Source organism: Acanthochromis polyacanthus, chromosome 10 (genome assembly GCF_021347895.1).
Source record: "Acanthochromis polyacanthus isolate Apoly-LR-REF ecotype Palm Island chromosome 10, KAUST_Apoly_ChrSc, whole genome shotgun sequence".
Classification (NCBI taxonomy): domain Eukaryota; kingdom Metazoa; phylum Chordata; class Actinopteri; family Pomacentridae; genus Acanthochromis; species Acanthochromis polyacanthus.
Genome location: NC_067122.1, coordinates 38301158 through 38316426, shown reverse-complemented (window position 1 = coordinate 38316426; position 15269 = coordinate 38301158). Strand labels below are relative to the sequence as shown.

At 40.8% G+C, this 15269-nt stretch overlaps 1 protein-coding gene across 1 annotated transcript; it reads right to left on the bottom strand.

Moving 5' to 3' along the window:
* Positions 1-4354: 4354 nt before the first annotated feature.
* On the bottom strand, positions 4355-13521 carry irf2b (interferon regulatory factor 2b). Its single transcript, XM_022212804.2, has 9 exons — positions 13276-13521; positions 11563-11655; positions 11390-11489; positions 10345-10521; positions 10168-10214; positions 8841-8961; positions 8356-8508; positions 6684-6721; positions 4355-4977 (listed from the first exon to the last, which is right to left on the bottom strand). Exons 2-9 carry the CDS (start codon positions 11647-11649, stop codon positions 4708-4710), a joined length of 993 nt encoding a protein of 330 aa, XP_022068496.1. The 5' UTR covers positions 11650-11655; positions 13276-13521; the 3' UTR covers positions 4355-4707.
* Between the last annotated feature and the right edge of the window lie 1748 nt (positions 13522-15269).

Below are 15269 nucleotides of genomic sequence, written 5' to 3'. Positions count from 1 at the left end.
GTTGTTTTTTTTTCTCTCTAGAACTGACGGGAGATTTGCAAAAAACAGAGGATCGATCTAAGCAGTGGTCAGTGTGGGAAGTAATTTTTGTGTTTTTTGCAATATTTGAAGAAGTGTTATGGGGAATAGAAAGTCGAGGGGGACTTCTGGAGGTCTGAGCAGCAGACAGAGCAGAGGACAGCAGACGTGTGGATACAAAAGGAGCTTGTGAAATTAAAGCAAAACACTGGGGAAAAAAATGCCCCTCTGAAAACACGAAAAGAACTTATTTCAAGGAACTTTTACCTTGAAATAAGTGAAAAAAATCTGCCAATAGAACAAGTGAAAATATCTTGGTAAGATTTCTTGAAATAAGATAAGATATTTAGAATATTGAGATCTTAAAATTAGCTGGGAAAACTTATTTTAAGCTATATTTTACCAGGATTGTTAAGCTTTCACTTGCTTTCATGTAACCTCCTAATTTGAGATGTTTTAACTCTCCTGTTGTTCTCATTTACAGGCACCAAAAATATTCTTTCCTTGTTTGGAAAAAAATCCAAAAATTCAGCAAAAAAAATTCCTCAAATTTCTGAAAATGAGCAAGAACTTCAGGAAGAAAATTCAAATGATTCCTTGAAAGTTTCCCTTAAAAATTTTATTTTTAAAAATCCCCCAAATTTGGCAAGAAAATTCTCGTAAATATTTTCAAAAAATGAGTAAAAATCTTCCAAAAAAAATCTTAAAAATATCTCAAGTGATTACATATACATCAGTAAAAGTTCTATTTTCTTTAAGAACATTCACATAAAAATCTACCAAAATCCAGCGGATTTCGCTGGATTTTGGTAGATTTTTATGTGAATGTTCTTAAAGAAACATTTTTAACATTTCTTTTTTTCAGCAAAAAATGTTCAAAGACTTACCAAAAATGAAGTTTTACTGTGAATTTTTTTTCTACATTTTCAAACTTTAAAACGGGTCAATTTGACCCGCAGGACAACATGAGGGATACATTTATTTAGAGTTTTCTTGAAGAATTCAACTCAAAACAAGATAATTTCCAGACTGTTTGATTTAACAAGATATTTAAGATGTATTGTCTTAAAACAAGTCCCGCCATCTTGCTGAAATGTCACTTGTTAAGTGAATTTATCTTACATCAAATGGGATGAGACATTTTGACTAAAAATAAGACAAACAGACTTTTTGCAGTGAATATGCTGCGTTCAAAGACGGGCTGTTTACTATTACGAATGGTGTGCGGTTAGCGGTTGTCAGAGCAACCGGTCGCCGTCCACAGAGGCCTCGGACACAAACAGGAAGCAGAGTGAGAACCGAGAACAGCAACTGAAACCGAAACAGCAGCTCTGGTTTAACTGAATGAGCTGAGGCGACATCTGCTGCTCTGACAGAAAGAAAAAACACACAAACTGTTCTCCTTTCGTTACATGCAGCAGCTCACGCGCCTCAGCAGCAAACCTTTAACTCTTATATCACACCTGACCTCTAAACCCAAACTCCAGTCCTCCAGGAGGGAAAGTGTCCTTGCTGTGGAGGACTTTGTTTTATTATCTTAATAACAGATATGAGAGCTCTTAGAAGCCATAAATCCGGACTCTGATCTCTCCGAGTGCTAAGATAAACCGGGAACAATCGAAACTTATCCTCATAAATCACCCAAAACAGCCGAGGATAAATACAAAACAGAAAAAAGAACGGTCTTTATTCAGATTTACATGTTGATTCACATGTAGGTTAATGTACAGAGAATGAACAGTGGCATGTAGCAGAAACATGATCCGTCCTGTTTGCTTTTGAGCTGAATGTTGTATTTCATGGTGAGTGCAAAGAGTGAGACACACCTCTGTTTTACCAGAATCAAATAAAACAGAAGCAACCAACTTGTATAGACATCCCTTTTATGTACAAGCAGAAATTAATGATGTAAAAGTGCACTTCAGTTATTAGTCTTTGTCATAATAACCCAGCTAGGCTTGTTTGTTTTGTCTCTTTAAGGCAATGAAACTTAGGGTTGGGTCTTGCTTATTTATGTCAACTGATGCTTCAACACTGAAAACAATTCAGTCTAAATGATTTAAAAAACCAGCTTGTATTTCTCTAATTTGGCACATTTAAACATCAACACGGTCTGTTATTGACTGTTACTTTTCATTATTACACTCAGAGAGGATGTGACCGCTGGAACAAAATGACTGAAGGATAAAAAAGGCAGGTGTTGTGTGTTATGGCTATTGGTAAAGTTATTAGAATACATTGCTTTAAATATCCCCTGCACACTGCAGTCGTTTCTACAGAGAACTATCATGAACTGTAACCACAGAGACTTTGTGAAGCAACAACAAAAGGCACGTAGAAGAAATGTTTACAGTTGAAGCAAGCCCAGACCCCTCGGATTCAGAGAGAATCACCATGAAAGTTACGTGCATCCAGTGTTAAATTCTCCAGAAGTTTGGTTTCAAAGACAATGCAGATTCCTATTTGCTCTTCCTGAAGTCTGTGCTTCAGCCTGCTAGCTGCTAACAAACCTCTTACTGATCATAAGCTGAGAGGACAGTGACTCTGGCCAGGACTGAATGAATGTGCATGGTTTCACATATTGAAGCTCAAAATTCTGTTTTTTTCTGAGGATATAATGGTATTAGGATGCATACTAGCTGTGGTTATTGTGAGATACTGCAGAGCTACAGCTATTGTGGCCATGATGGCACCAGAATGAGCTGGAAAATACACCAGTAAACTGCAAAAACAAGTGTGGGTGTGGTTAAAGCCCAGATAATTCCCTAGTGTTACTTCATGCTTCATCTTTTAAATGCACAGGATTGAGATTAAGATGTTTGGATGAACTTGGGAAGTCTGAATTCAGTCCTGCTGTCACTTCCTCTAACAACCTAAATAGGAAGCCTTGAGGTCAACGTCCTCAAAAATCGACCACTTCTTTATTTCTCTCTGCGCCTCCTACAGCGCAGTCGGACACCTCTAGCTCCGTGTGATCGACTCAAACTTCTGTTAGCTTGGTGCTAGCAGACTAAAACGCAGACAGTTTGAATCCAGTCACGCTATCAAAGGCACACATCTTCCATAAGGCTTTTCTTTCCGTCTTTCACACACAAAAACACACACACAAACACACACGAGTGCTGTCCATAAGGTGCTGTAGCGGCTTGCAGGCAAACATGAGCTATGTACATTGTTAACACCGGGAAGGCAGAAGAGACACGAGGAGATTGTTCACAGTCTGTCAGTTCTTCGATCTGCTCCACTACATTGTCCTGAGGTCTCCAGACAGGCAGACAGAAAAGAATAAAATCTGCTTTCCTCCGTGGGCCACAGCAGGGCCTAATGATTGTCATTCTTTACACTGATTAAACACACCTTTGATTCTTTTTGCAGCTTCCTAAAAACAACATAAAGTTTTGCATTCATCGCTTAAGAAGGCAGGAATCGTTTTCCATCCATGCGTCACCAGTGAAGCCCTTTATGCCAACACTTGAGCTTCCCCTGCTTTAAGATGTCACACAAATGGGTCTAAAACTGACAGGAGTGGATGAACTTTTAAAGTAGAAGTCATAAAATACTGGCTCAAAGATAACGGATTCAATGAAAATGTATTCATCTGCAGGCTCAGCAATAAAAACACAAAGAACTTCTCACAACTAAAAGCAAAAGTTGTTTTTTCCCCACTGGTAAAAGTGGAGAACAGTGTGTTTCATTTGCCTTTGTTTTTTACTGTTTACTTTTACTATCATAATTAATAATTGCAGCTTTGTCTTGCCCCTATATTCTTTTATTCTACTTGTTCTTTTTCCTTAACTTGGTGCTTTTGTTGTAGTTTATCTTTTACTATATTTAACTCTCCACTTTAGACTCTGATCTGATCAAGGATCTTCCTGAGTATCTAGTTTTTCCCTTCACTTTGAAAAGGCGTTTTATAAATAAAGTTTTTATACTAAAGTGTTGCCACAAAGCAGCAAAAAGAAATTATTTCCAGTGACAAATGGATGAGGAAAGTGTATGAAGGATGAAAACGGACATGAAGGGAAAACGGAGGAGCACACCATTCTGTTTAAGCCAAATCTTTGCATACATGCTTGTCCATTTCAGTGTTTCCCCTCCTATATGACCAGTGATGTGGGCTGCCTCGCTGGTATAGGCCACCGCCTCACTACAATTTTGCCGAAATTGCTGCCTCACAAATGACGGGAGCTGTCATTTTTCATTTTTAACTCTGCGGGTCCGCCGGCTGCTCTCCCCCGGTCTCCCCCGCGAGCTGGTCAGCTAACACCTGCCGCCGCTCGTCTGCCCGGGACAAACCACGCACCCCTCCCCCCCCCATCCCCCCCCCCCCCCCCCGTTGGCCCTTGCCTACACTCCACCGCCTCACAGCCATTTCAACCCAGGGGAAACACTGCATTTGTTTCTAAACTTCATCCTGCATGCACACAAACCTAGACATTGGAAGGAGATGGCGTTCACATCACACACCCCTGCAGAAAGTAGATTTACCTGAAGTGCTCCTCACCTGCAAGCTAAGTTAACTGACATGAGTTTCGCCAAATGAAAGCGAAAACTGAGAGAACTGACAGACGCTACAATAAATCAAAGGTTTGGAGGTTTGCCTCTTTTTAGGCCCCACGTGGCCCTGATGGAGAAAACAAACATTCTCTGTCATTCCTGGAGGCAGCGATGATGCTCGCTGGTCTGAGGTCAGGACGAGGTGACGTCAGAGGTTTTCATGATGACGCTGGCTCGCATCTCGTGGGTGTGACCGGTGGCGGGGGACATGAGCGAGTTCTGGCTGTAGGATGGCGTCCAGCCGTCAGTGTGGTAGCTGATGAGAGGCGTCGGGTCTCGTGTGCTGGTCACCCTGAAGTTGGGCTTGCTCGGACTGACGAAGGTGGCCATGCCAGGGAGAGAACATCTGGGGATCCTGAGGACTGATGTGCTGTAATCCCGCCTCCACACTGCACCGATACCCTGCCGGATCAGAGCAGAACATTTTATCAGTCGCACGACCACGGCTGCTGGAATTTGTTTTATAGTAAAGTATGTTTAAAGTTAGGGGTGTAACGGTACACGTATTCGTACCGAACCGTTTGGTACAGGCCCGTTCGGTTCGGTACAGAGGTGTACCGCAGTACGAACATTTTAAGACTATTAAGATTGTACAGAATCGTTTTAATTGCGAAACCTAAAACTTCGTAGTGCCCAGTTGCGGTGGACGTTCTCCGGCTCACAGTCGCGCAGTATTGCGGAACTAAAAGCAAGTAGGAGTTTAAAGTGAAACCCAGGATGTGACAGATCGTTATTCTCCTGCTGGCACATCATTGCTAATGCTAGCAACAATGAGAAGAAGCTAGAGCTGGAAGACGCGCCGGTATCATTAAAATCACCTGTTTGGGATCACTTAGGTTTCCCAGTGAAGTACGAAAAGTAGAAAAACAAGTGGACAAGACAAAAGCCGTGTGCAGACACTGTTTTCATAGCAGCAGATCTACAGCCATACTCTGTTGTTGAGAACCGAGGTTTTAAACTTATGATGGAGGTCAGCTTACAGTAACTTTACATTATTGCTGTGCTCTTTGCTATAGATAAATGACTATATTGTGTATTTTTTGCCTACTTGTTTATTTATGCTGGTAAACAAGAGCCTAACTAAATGGTGTTGTTTGTTTTTAAAAACGCAATTACATTAAAATATATTTCCTATTTTAAGTGATAGAACCCCGTTATGAAATTCCTTCCTATCCATAGTTCAGTCAGAACGTCATAGCAGCTCTTATATCAGCAGGTTTTTTTTCTCCATTTTTCCCCTTAACTGAGAACCGAACCAAACCGTGATTTTTGTGTACCGTTACACCCCTATTCAAAGTGAAAACATCAAAGAGGAAGACGGCTAAACTGTGGAAGCAAAAGTAAACAAAACAAAGACTGTGGCTATTTTCTGACGTATGCTGAGGTGAAGCTGTGCTGGAATGTACTGTAAACACAACACCAAACAAATCACAGCAAATATTAACACACAGCTGGATCAACAACTCCAGGACTCTGTCTTGATGTTTGAACATTAAACGCTTCTTAAGTCCAAAAGCTGCATTTCTCATATTATTCACAGTAAAGACTCACATTAAGATTTACAGCTGAATTCTGCAGTAAACACTGATGTTATCTTTGTGTTTGTAGCTAGTGTGTGTACACGGTGTGGCATAATGAACAACCTCAAATCAAACTGTTAATGTTTGACAGCAACAGTTCCTGACAAGGCCCTCCCTTTTCTCACTCTTGCAATATTACAGGAAGAGACACACACACACACACACACACACACACACACACACACACACACACACACACACACACACACACACACACACACACACACACACACACACACACACACACACACACACACACACACAGAGGTATCCTTAGCCCTGTAACAAACTCTTAACCCTCAAACAAACATCTCTTTCACGTTCACAAAGTCTACAACTCACACAGGAGCTCACAAACGCAGAAAAACATGAGCAAACACACAAACACTGTTTCTCACAGATAGTGGAACAAGTACACACACACATGGACGCTCACACACACCCTTTTTCAGCAGTACAGCTGAAACGGGTAAAAACCTGTTTAAGTGAAAATCAGACCAGTTAGTGATTCATTCATCTCCGTCTCACCTCTTTGATCTCTTCTGTATCACTGTCTGTGTCGCTGCCTGCACGAAGAAACAACACACAAGTCTGCCATTAAATCACACCTCAGACCAAGGAGAAACAATGAGAAAGAGAAAGCAGCACGTTCTACGATTCAGAGTTCAAACCATCTGCACACATTAGCACAAATACATGTCTGTCAAATCACTGAAACAAACAAAAAGAAGAAGGAGGGATGCATGGATGAGTTTTACCCTGCCTCCTTTTAGTGTGACTCAAGACAGATTAAAATGAGTAACAGAGAGGAAGTGAGACAAAGTGATAGAGCCAGCTCTGCCTGAATGACTGGTTAGGAAAGAGAAAAATGAATAATCACAAAGAGATAAGACAAACACAACTAAAGGTGGTAAATGATATGAAAAGCATCAAACAACTATGAGGTCTGAGTGTAATATTTGAGCATCAGCACTTCCACTAAGCATGTATGGTTCCAGCTCTATTGAACAGGAACAACACTTTTATTTTGCACTCACATCTGTGACTTTTATTCACCTTCTTTCCCAGGTAAACTTAGTCATGTTTATCTTTATTTTTATGCTGTAGCAGTTCAGATACAATCTGTAGAACAGACGGTGCAAACACGTCATTGGATGATGAAGTGACTGATATTAAAAGTTCATCAGGTCACCATCTGAAGCACATTTGTTTCTTTTATGCTGTCTGTTAGATTACACATTACATTCAACCTCGCTGTCATTGCACAGAGCACTAAGACAATAAAATGCAGCATCTAACTAAAAGTGCAAAAGCAGCAGTAAAGTGCATTATTTACAGGATAACCTGTATGGACAGAGCACTATGAACACATTAATATGTAGATGTGAAAACAGTATAGAATGGATAACAGAGTTAAATAGTGGTAGTAGTATAAACAGCAAACAGAAGCAAAGATAAACTGTATCAACGGGGGAGACAGCAGCATGTATACAGGTTAAACAGTAAGAACACAGAATGTTCAGAAGGAATACAGTTTAACTTCAATAAAAAAAAAAAAAACTTGACTTGAGCATGACAGTCATATGAAGCTGCTTTAACGTTCGTGTCATCTTGCAGGTCAAATTAACCCGTTTTAAAGTTTGAAAATGTGGGAAAAAAAACTATTTTCACAGTGAAACTGCTGATGTCCACATTTACAACATTTCTTTGAACATTTTTTGGTGGAAAAACTTTTTTAAAAAATGTTTCTTTAAGAACATTCACATAAAAATCAACCAAAATCCAGCGAAATTCGCTGGATTTTGGTTGATTTTTATGTGAATGTTTTTAAAGAAAATATTAGAAGTTTTACTGATACGTATGAGATTATTTTTAAATAAAACTTTTAAGGAATTATTGGAATTTCTTCCTGAAGATTTGGCAAATTTTCAGAAATTTCTTTGCTGAATTTTTGGATTTTTTAATATTTTTTGGTGACCGTAAATGAAGACAACAGGAGGGTTAATACACACAAAACATGAACTGTCCCAGAGATGAGCTCCTTTGTTTGTATTGCAACCACACTGATCTAAAAAAAGGATTTCTGCGGTCAAAAACGTTGTGAAAAGCTGAAAAGCGACTGCTCCCCTGTAGCTGCCCTAATTATGCTTCCTCTTATCACCTGACGTGTGAAGTGAGTGTGATGTGTGCGTCGTCTCACCGCAGCATGAAGACACAGGAGAGATCTGCAGCGGGTACGAGTGGGACGAGCTGACGGTCTGCTCTTCATTCTCAGTGGTCACTTCGACCGTCTGACAGACAAACGGCAGCTGCTCGCTGGTGATCACGTGGTCGTCTGCCGAACTGTGAATCACTGAACACGGACACACAGGATTCTTTATGAACAAATCAGTGCAAAAATAAAAAAAATAAACTGGACGATGGTGCATTTAGAAGTTAATCATATTACACCAAATTCTCTTCCTAATGTATTTCTGTTCAAAAAGTACACAGGTATGATCTCTTTTGCTAATTTTTCTACTTCCCCCCCTCCAATATACCTGCACACACACAACAGAAGTGATTAGAAGAAGTTCACGAAAGAAGGGAGGTTCAGTTATTGTGTTTATAAATGCTGCATTTCTTCCTCTAATGTAAATCTCTAAGTGCTGCTGTGCTACAAAAGTGAAACCTCTGGCATCGTACCTGAAGCACTGTCAGACACGGTGAGCTCCACTCCTTCCTGCTTGATCAGTTCTTGATTGGTGTAGTCAACAGGTCCAGCATGAGCGTCAAAAGGAGTTCTGTCTGGAGATGGAGAGGATCCCTGAGTGGAAAACGAGACAGAGACTTAGAATTATAAAGACTGCATATATTTATGTGAGCACGCAGGGTTTGGGTCCAATAAGGTGACTTTTATGTTGGAGGAAGAGCTCTGTTTGTTACATGGATGCTATTAAGCACAAGGTGGTTTAAATGTTGTATCACAAACACAAAAACTTTAAGAACATTTTAGTGCAATAATCAGGAATGCCAGGATGTAGTGACCCAGCTCAAGAACAATAGTGCACTGTATGTACACCCCCTGTCAAAAGTTTTGAGACACTTTCAATTTCAAATAAATTAGAAACCGTCTCAAAATTTTTTGACAGGGGGTGTATATGGAATACAGACATTTACCTCTAAGAACAAAGGTTTGTGAAAAGCTAGATAAGAAGCTACCAGCATTAAGTACTACAACACCAGCATACAACCTGATATGTGAAGCATTGCAGGCATGTAAACACACAAATGAACCTTGCCCATTTACACTAAACAAACCTGGTAAATATTAAACAAGCCTTCTTGTTTGTTTCCAATCAAATCATAAATAGATGTCTGTGAATTTACACTAAGCAGACTGAATAGCTTAAGAGACTGTTGAGATGTCTTATTTCCAGGTTCTGTTTCTAATTTGATTCTATATTACATGAAGCGCTCTTAGAAAGTTAGGGCACAATGTGTGTTATCATGTACACTATTTTTCTGCTCTTGTCTTGTAGATTTAGCTCCCAGTTCCATGTAAGCAGAACCACTGGTTTAACTTGTAAATCCCTTTGAGCGAAAGCACCACATGACAGAGAAAGGCTTGGTTAGTGTTCAGACTCTCTGCTAAATACCGTCATGTGGGGACAGGAGCCAGAGTTGATTGTTCAAGTAAGATAGTCTGGCAGTTTGCCAGCTGAAAGCTGAGTAAGATTTTCAGAAATGTTTTTCCCCGTCTTGGCAGGAACAAAGGTGGAAACATTTCTCAGTAACCTCTTTCTGTAATCCCAAACATGTAACCGAACTAGACCTGGGGGAGAAGCTGTTTATTGGCTGCCAGTTAACCATACAAGCTAACTGCAAGGCCTGAGTGAGAAATTACAAATGCAGTTTTGTGGCGTCAGTATTTCTCATCATGCTACTGTTTTTAGCAGAGTATCTGATCAGACTCAGTGTGCCAAGTGTCGTCGTCTACATGTGTGAGTGGGGCTTTTCCAAGTTTACCCACCTCTTTATTTGCTTTGGACTTTCCCTCCTTGTCCATCTTCTTCTTTCCTGAAGGGAAACACAAAAACATCCTTTAGAAAATGACTACAGCAAGTTTCAAGTACTTAAATATAAGACTGAATATGGAATGTGAGAGAATCATCACCACAGCAGCAGCAGCAGCAGCAGCAGCACTGACCTTTTTTCAAGCTCCTCTCCATGGACGACAGCATCTTATAAACTCTGAAGGCATTCGTTCCCTTTTTGATGCTTTTGTCCTTCACCTCCTCAATGTCTGGCAGACTGTTCATTGCACAGCGGAAATTAGCCTTCCATGTCTTTGGATCTGGACGGTCCACACCTGGCTGGTATTTACCTGTGCAAACACAGAAAAAATAAAATCACACAAAAATGATGATAATACAGTGATATATTAGTAGAGACTTCAACTTTTAACTGCATGAATACTACATTTCAGGCACAGCTATTATTATCCAGCTGAGGATTAGATCTGGTCACAACAGCAACAAAAGACAAGAAAATGAGACTGTGGTTCTTGATTTGTGATAGTTTTTAATGTTCAAAATGTATTTTACCTTCTGTACAGCTGTCTGAAAGGTTCTAAACAGATAAAAGTTTTAGTTATTAAATTTGACTGTAGCTTGAATTATCCAAGTTCTCCTTTCTTTAAAACTATTTAAATCAAAATTACTTTAAAAATGTGTGTAAATTTAGCTCTGTGGGCTTGATTACTACATAAAATAAGGTGTTTTTAACATACATTTAAAGGTCATTAAATTAAGCATTGCACGTGAGTATCACAGATAAAAGTGGGCTGATTTCAGCTGCTTTTCAGTGACCTAAAGAGTAAAACCGAAGCCCCACTAAAAGTTTCCACACTGAAAATGAATTGAAAACATTAAACATGTGCTATCATTTCTCTATTTCTAATCTGGAACCTTTACATGAACCTGGGGACATCCACCTGGCTAGAAATAGGCAGAATTTTCATACATTTTTCCATTTACCGAAGTGGAACAGCTGTGGGAATTCCTGCTCTTAAAGAACCTTTTGGTAATGAAAGCTGGTCTGGAGCTGATTCACTCCCACAACTAAAATCTACTAAACAAGGTGGAAATCTCAACTTTCTTTGATTGGAGACTGAAAATTGTTGTGGTAGAGTGTTATGCATGAAAATGGAAACCACTGAAAAGGAGAAGCAGCGAGATAACAGATTTTATTACCGGTATGAATGGCCCATCTCATGAAGAGTGGAGCATCTTTCTCCAGGTCCCAGCCGTGACGGGCAGCGTGCATCCACGGGATCTGGAAGATTCTCTTTTCCTGCAGACATCGTACATTTTGTCAGCTGTAGAAGAGCTACAGTGTGAGGGTGTTTGCGCAGGTGGACACTCACTTTGTTAACCCATTTCAGTCCTGGAATCTGACAGGAATTAATCTGTTCCTCCAACCATGGCCGCATCCTCATTCTTTCTACTGGCATCGCAATCTGTGAACACAGAAATTCAGACACCAACATTCAGACATGGACGTAGCACAGAGAAAGAAAGATACAGAAAATTGGATCCATATTATGACACAATACTGACAAAAATTACAAGCAGCACAGGCAAAAATGCAAATACTGAAACACGTGGCACACAGTGGAGTCTGCCACTTGCTTTTTTTTATCTGGTATTTTTCATGCAAATAATAATCTTTTGGGAGCAAAACAAAAAGAGACTGCTGAGTCCATTTTGTGTGTGGCTGTAAAGATAAAACTCTTGCCCAACTTTGCCGTTTAACGAGCGTCGTAAAGAGCAGATGTCATAAAACATTGTTCAGAAATAAAATGGTCAAGTGCCTGTGACTGCAGCCTGGTGTTGTCCATATTGGTTTGAGGAAATCAGATCTAAAATAAAACACTTTAGAACAAAGGTACACCCGGCCCAGCACACTTAGCTGGATTTAAGAGCACAGCTATGAACTCTGCAGCCTGATGTGAACAAAGTCCGGTGGGCCTGACACTCCCAGTGCAGCATGCCAACAAACTGCCTCCGGACGCGAGAATAAACCCCCCCCATAGGTCGAACTGGGTGAGATGGCACAGCGCCAAATGCAAAATATCGTCCTTTTCTGTTACAGCCTGCAGCACTGCATGCATACAGGCAGTACAAGATCTATACTAGTGTGGTTGGATGGCATAATTTTAAAAAGGCGATCAGTATATGACATTTCAATATTTCAACTTGGATGTTTGCAAAGGTGCAACAGAGAGTGCTTTGTAGGTGGTTTGGGGGATAAAAGTCAAGTCCTTCAGCCATTAACCCAATCTAAACTAATTTATTCCCAGCACTGCTATCATAATAGTATGTGGCAATGAGTTTTTTTTCTCCCCAGATTACACAACCAGAAACATTTACTGTCCTAGGTTGGAGGGAAAATGTAGATAAACTGCACTGAAAAGCAGATTCAGAAAACTTATGAGTGATTGCAACGTAGTCACGACAGCAAAAGATCTAAAGTTGCAAAAAGCTTTTTTAAATTTTACGAGTGATATAATTTTGTAGAACTAATTCTGGAGAGTTTTGTGTGTTTAGACATGATTTTTGCCCCATTTCCTCACAACCGCACACACATAGATATTTGTTCTTCAGTGTCGAGTACACATATACATCTGAAATACAACTTACAGCGCTCTCATACACGATAAATGCAGGAATACTCGTTTAAAACGTACGTGATCTCTATTCATGTGCTAAAATACAGTTAAAAACGACGAAAAGCTAGCATTACCATTATATCTGACGGTAGTTACACGTTATCAAACGTGGATAAACTCCAGGCAATAGCCGGGTTCCCTGTGACTTTGGCTGGTTAGCAACATGCTCGTTTAGCACTAAAGTTTGATTTAACGGACGAGCGTCGAGTCAAAGTCTGTTGGTCTTCCGTCTGCCGGCGAACTCACCGACAAAACATCGAAGACAAAAGTGAAAATAAACCCGCTCGGCTCGTCAACAAACGCGGAGTAAAACCCTGCAGCGCTACTTTCACTTGCGGGGACAGCAGCGGATCCGTCATGTCGTCCTGCGGGAAGTCTGAGCGTTAACATGCGGAAATAAAGTGTTACCTGCTCGGTGCGGACGGCCCGACGCCTCTCGGTGCTGCAGTCCAGAACAACGGGCTGGACGAGTTACCGTGTTCGAGCTCTGAGTGGAGAGAAGAAGTAAGAAAGAAAAAAACGGAAAACGAGTCCGTCGTTTATTTCTGTTTCTGCCTCCAACCGAAAGCAAAACAACGGCCGCTCCGGGAAGTGAGGGCTCGCGCTGGAAATCCCCCTTGTGCTCTCGCGCTCTCGCTCCGGCTCGGTCTCGAGCTCGGAAGTCCCTTGGCCGCGTGCGCGCTCCGCAGAGATAACGCGCGGAGAAGAGGTCTCACTCCGCTCTGAAATCTGGGGACCAAAGTCAACACAGGCCTCCAGCACAGTCCAACGACACATTACCCACAGGTTCTGATAATTCTTTAAAGAAATATATGAAGAGTTCATTTGCAAAAACAGATAACTCCGTTTTGATAAATTTTCAGAAAACCTTTTTTTTTTATTATTGTTTACTTGAGATAATATCAATCAAACTGAAGTTGGGTGGACTTGATTCAGTAGAAAAATATATGACAAAACAGAGAAAAAATAAATTATTATTATCCATCCATCCTCTATACACCGCTTTATCCTCATTAGGGTCGCAGGGGGTGCTGGAGCCTATCCCAGCTGACTTGAGCGAAGGCAGGGGACACCCTGGACAGGTCGCTGGTCTGTCACAGGGCTACACACGTGGACAAAATTGTTGGTACCCCTCAGTTAAAGAAGGAAAAACCCACAATTCTCACTGAAATCACTTGAAACTCACAAAAGTAACAATAAATAAAAATTTATTGAAAATTAAATAATCAAAAACAGCCATTACTTTTGAATTGTTGATTAACATAATTATTTAAAAAAACAAACTAATGAAACAGGCCTGGACAAAAATGATGGTACCTCTATAAAAGATTGAAAACTATTTGACCAGAGTGACATGATTAACTCAGGTGTGTCATTTAATTGACATCACAGGTGTTTCCAAACTCATAATCAGTCAGTCTGCCTATTTAAAGGGAGACAAGTAGTCACCCTGCTGTTTGGTGAAAAGGTGTGTACCACACTGAACATGGACAACAGAAAGCGAAGGAGAGAATTGTCCCAGGACATCCGAAAAAAAATTATAGACAAACATCTTAAAGGTAAAGGCTATAAGACCATCTCTAAACAGCTTGAAGTTCCTGTGACAACAGTGGCTCATATTATTCAGAAGTTCAAGACCCACGGGACAGTAGCCAACCTCCCTGGACGTGGCCGCAAGAGGAAAATTGATGACAAATTGAAGAGACGGATCGTTGGAATTGTATCCAAAGAGCCCAGAGCAACCTCCAAAGAAATTAAAGGTGAACTCCAAGGCCAAGGTACATCAGTGTCAGATCGCACCATTCGTCGTCGTTTGAGCCAAAGTGGACTTCATGGGAGACGACCAAGGAGGACACCACTGCTGAAAAAAACTCATAAAAAGCGAGACTGGAATTTGCAAAAATGCATGTTGACAAGCCACAAAGCTTCTGGGAGAATGTCCTTTGGACAGATGAGACCAAACTGGAGCTTTTTGGTAAGGCACATCAACTCTATGTTCATAGACTCAAAAACCAAGCATACGAAGAAAAGAACACTGTCCCTACGGTGAAACATGGAGGAGGCTCAGTAATGTTTTGGGGCTGCTTTGCTGCATCTGGCACAGGGTGTCTTGAAAGTGTGCAAGGTACGATGAAATCTGAAGACTATCAAGGCATTCTGGAGAGAAATGTGCTGCCTAGTGTCAGAAAGCTTGGTCTCAGTCGCAGGTCATGGGTCTTCCAACAGGACAACGATCCAAAACACACAGCCAAAAACACCCAAGAATGGCTGAGAGAAAAGCGTTGGACTATTCTAAAGTGGCCTTCTATGAGCCCAGATCTGAATCCCATTGAACATATGTGGAAGGAGCTGAAACATGCCATTTGGAGAAGACACCCATCAAACCTGAGACAACTGGAGCT

What these genes read in the sequence shown, in the direction of transcription:
- irf2b (XM_022212804.2), bottom strand. Translation starts at nt 11,649, where the DNA reads ATGCCAGTAGAAAGAATGAGGATGCGGCCATGGTTGGAGGAACAGATT. An exon ending in GGAGAGGAGCTTGAAAAAAG is followed by an intron (nt 10,215 to 10,344) that starts GTCAGTGCTGCT and finishes GTTTCCCTTCAG; the next exon opens with GAAAGAAGAAGATGGACAAG. An exon ending in ATACAGAAGAGATCAAAGAG is followed by an intron (nt 4,978 to 6,683) that starts GTGAGACGGAGA and finishes CTGATCCGGCAG; the next exon opens with GGTATCGGTGCAGTGTGGAG.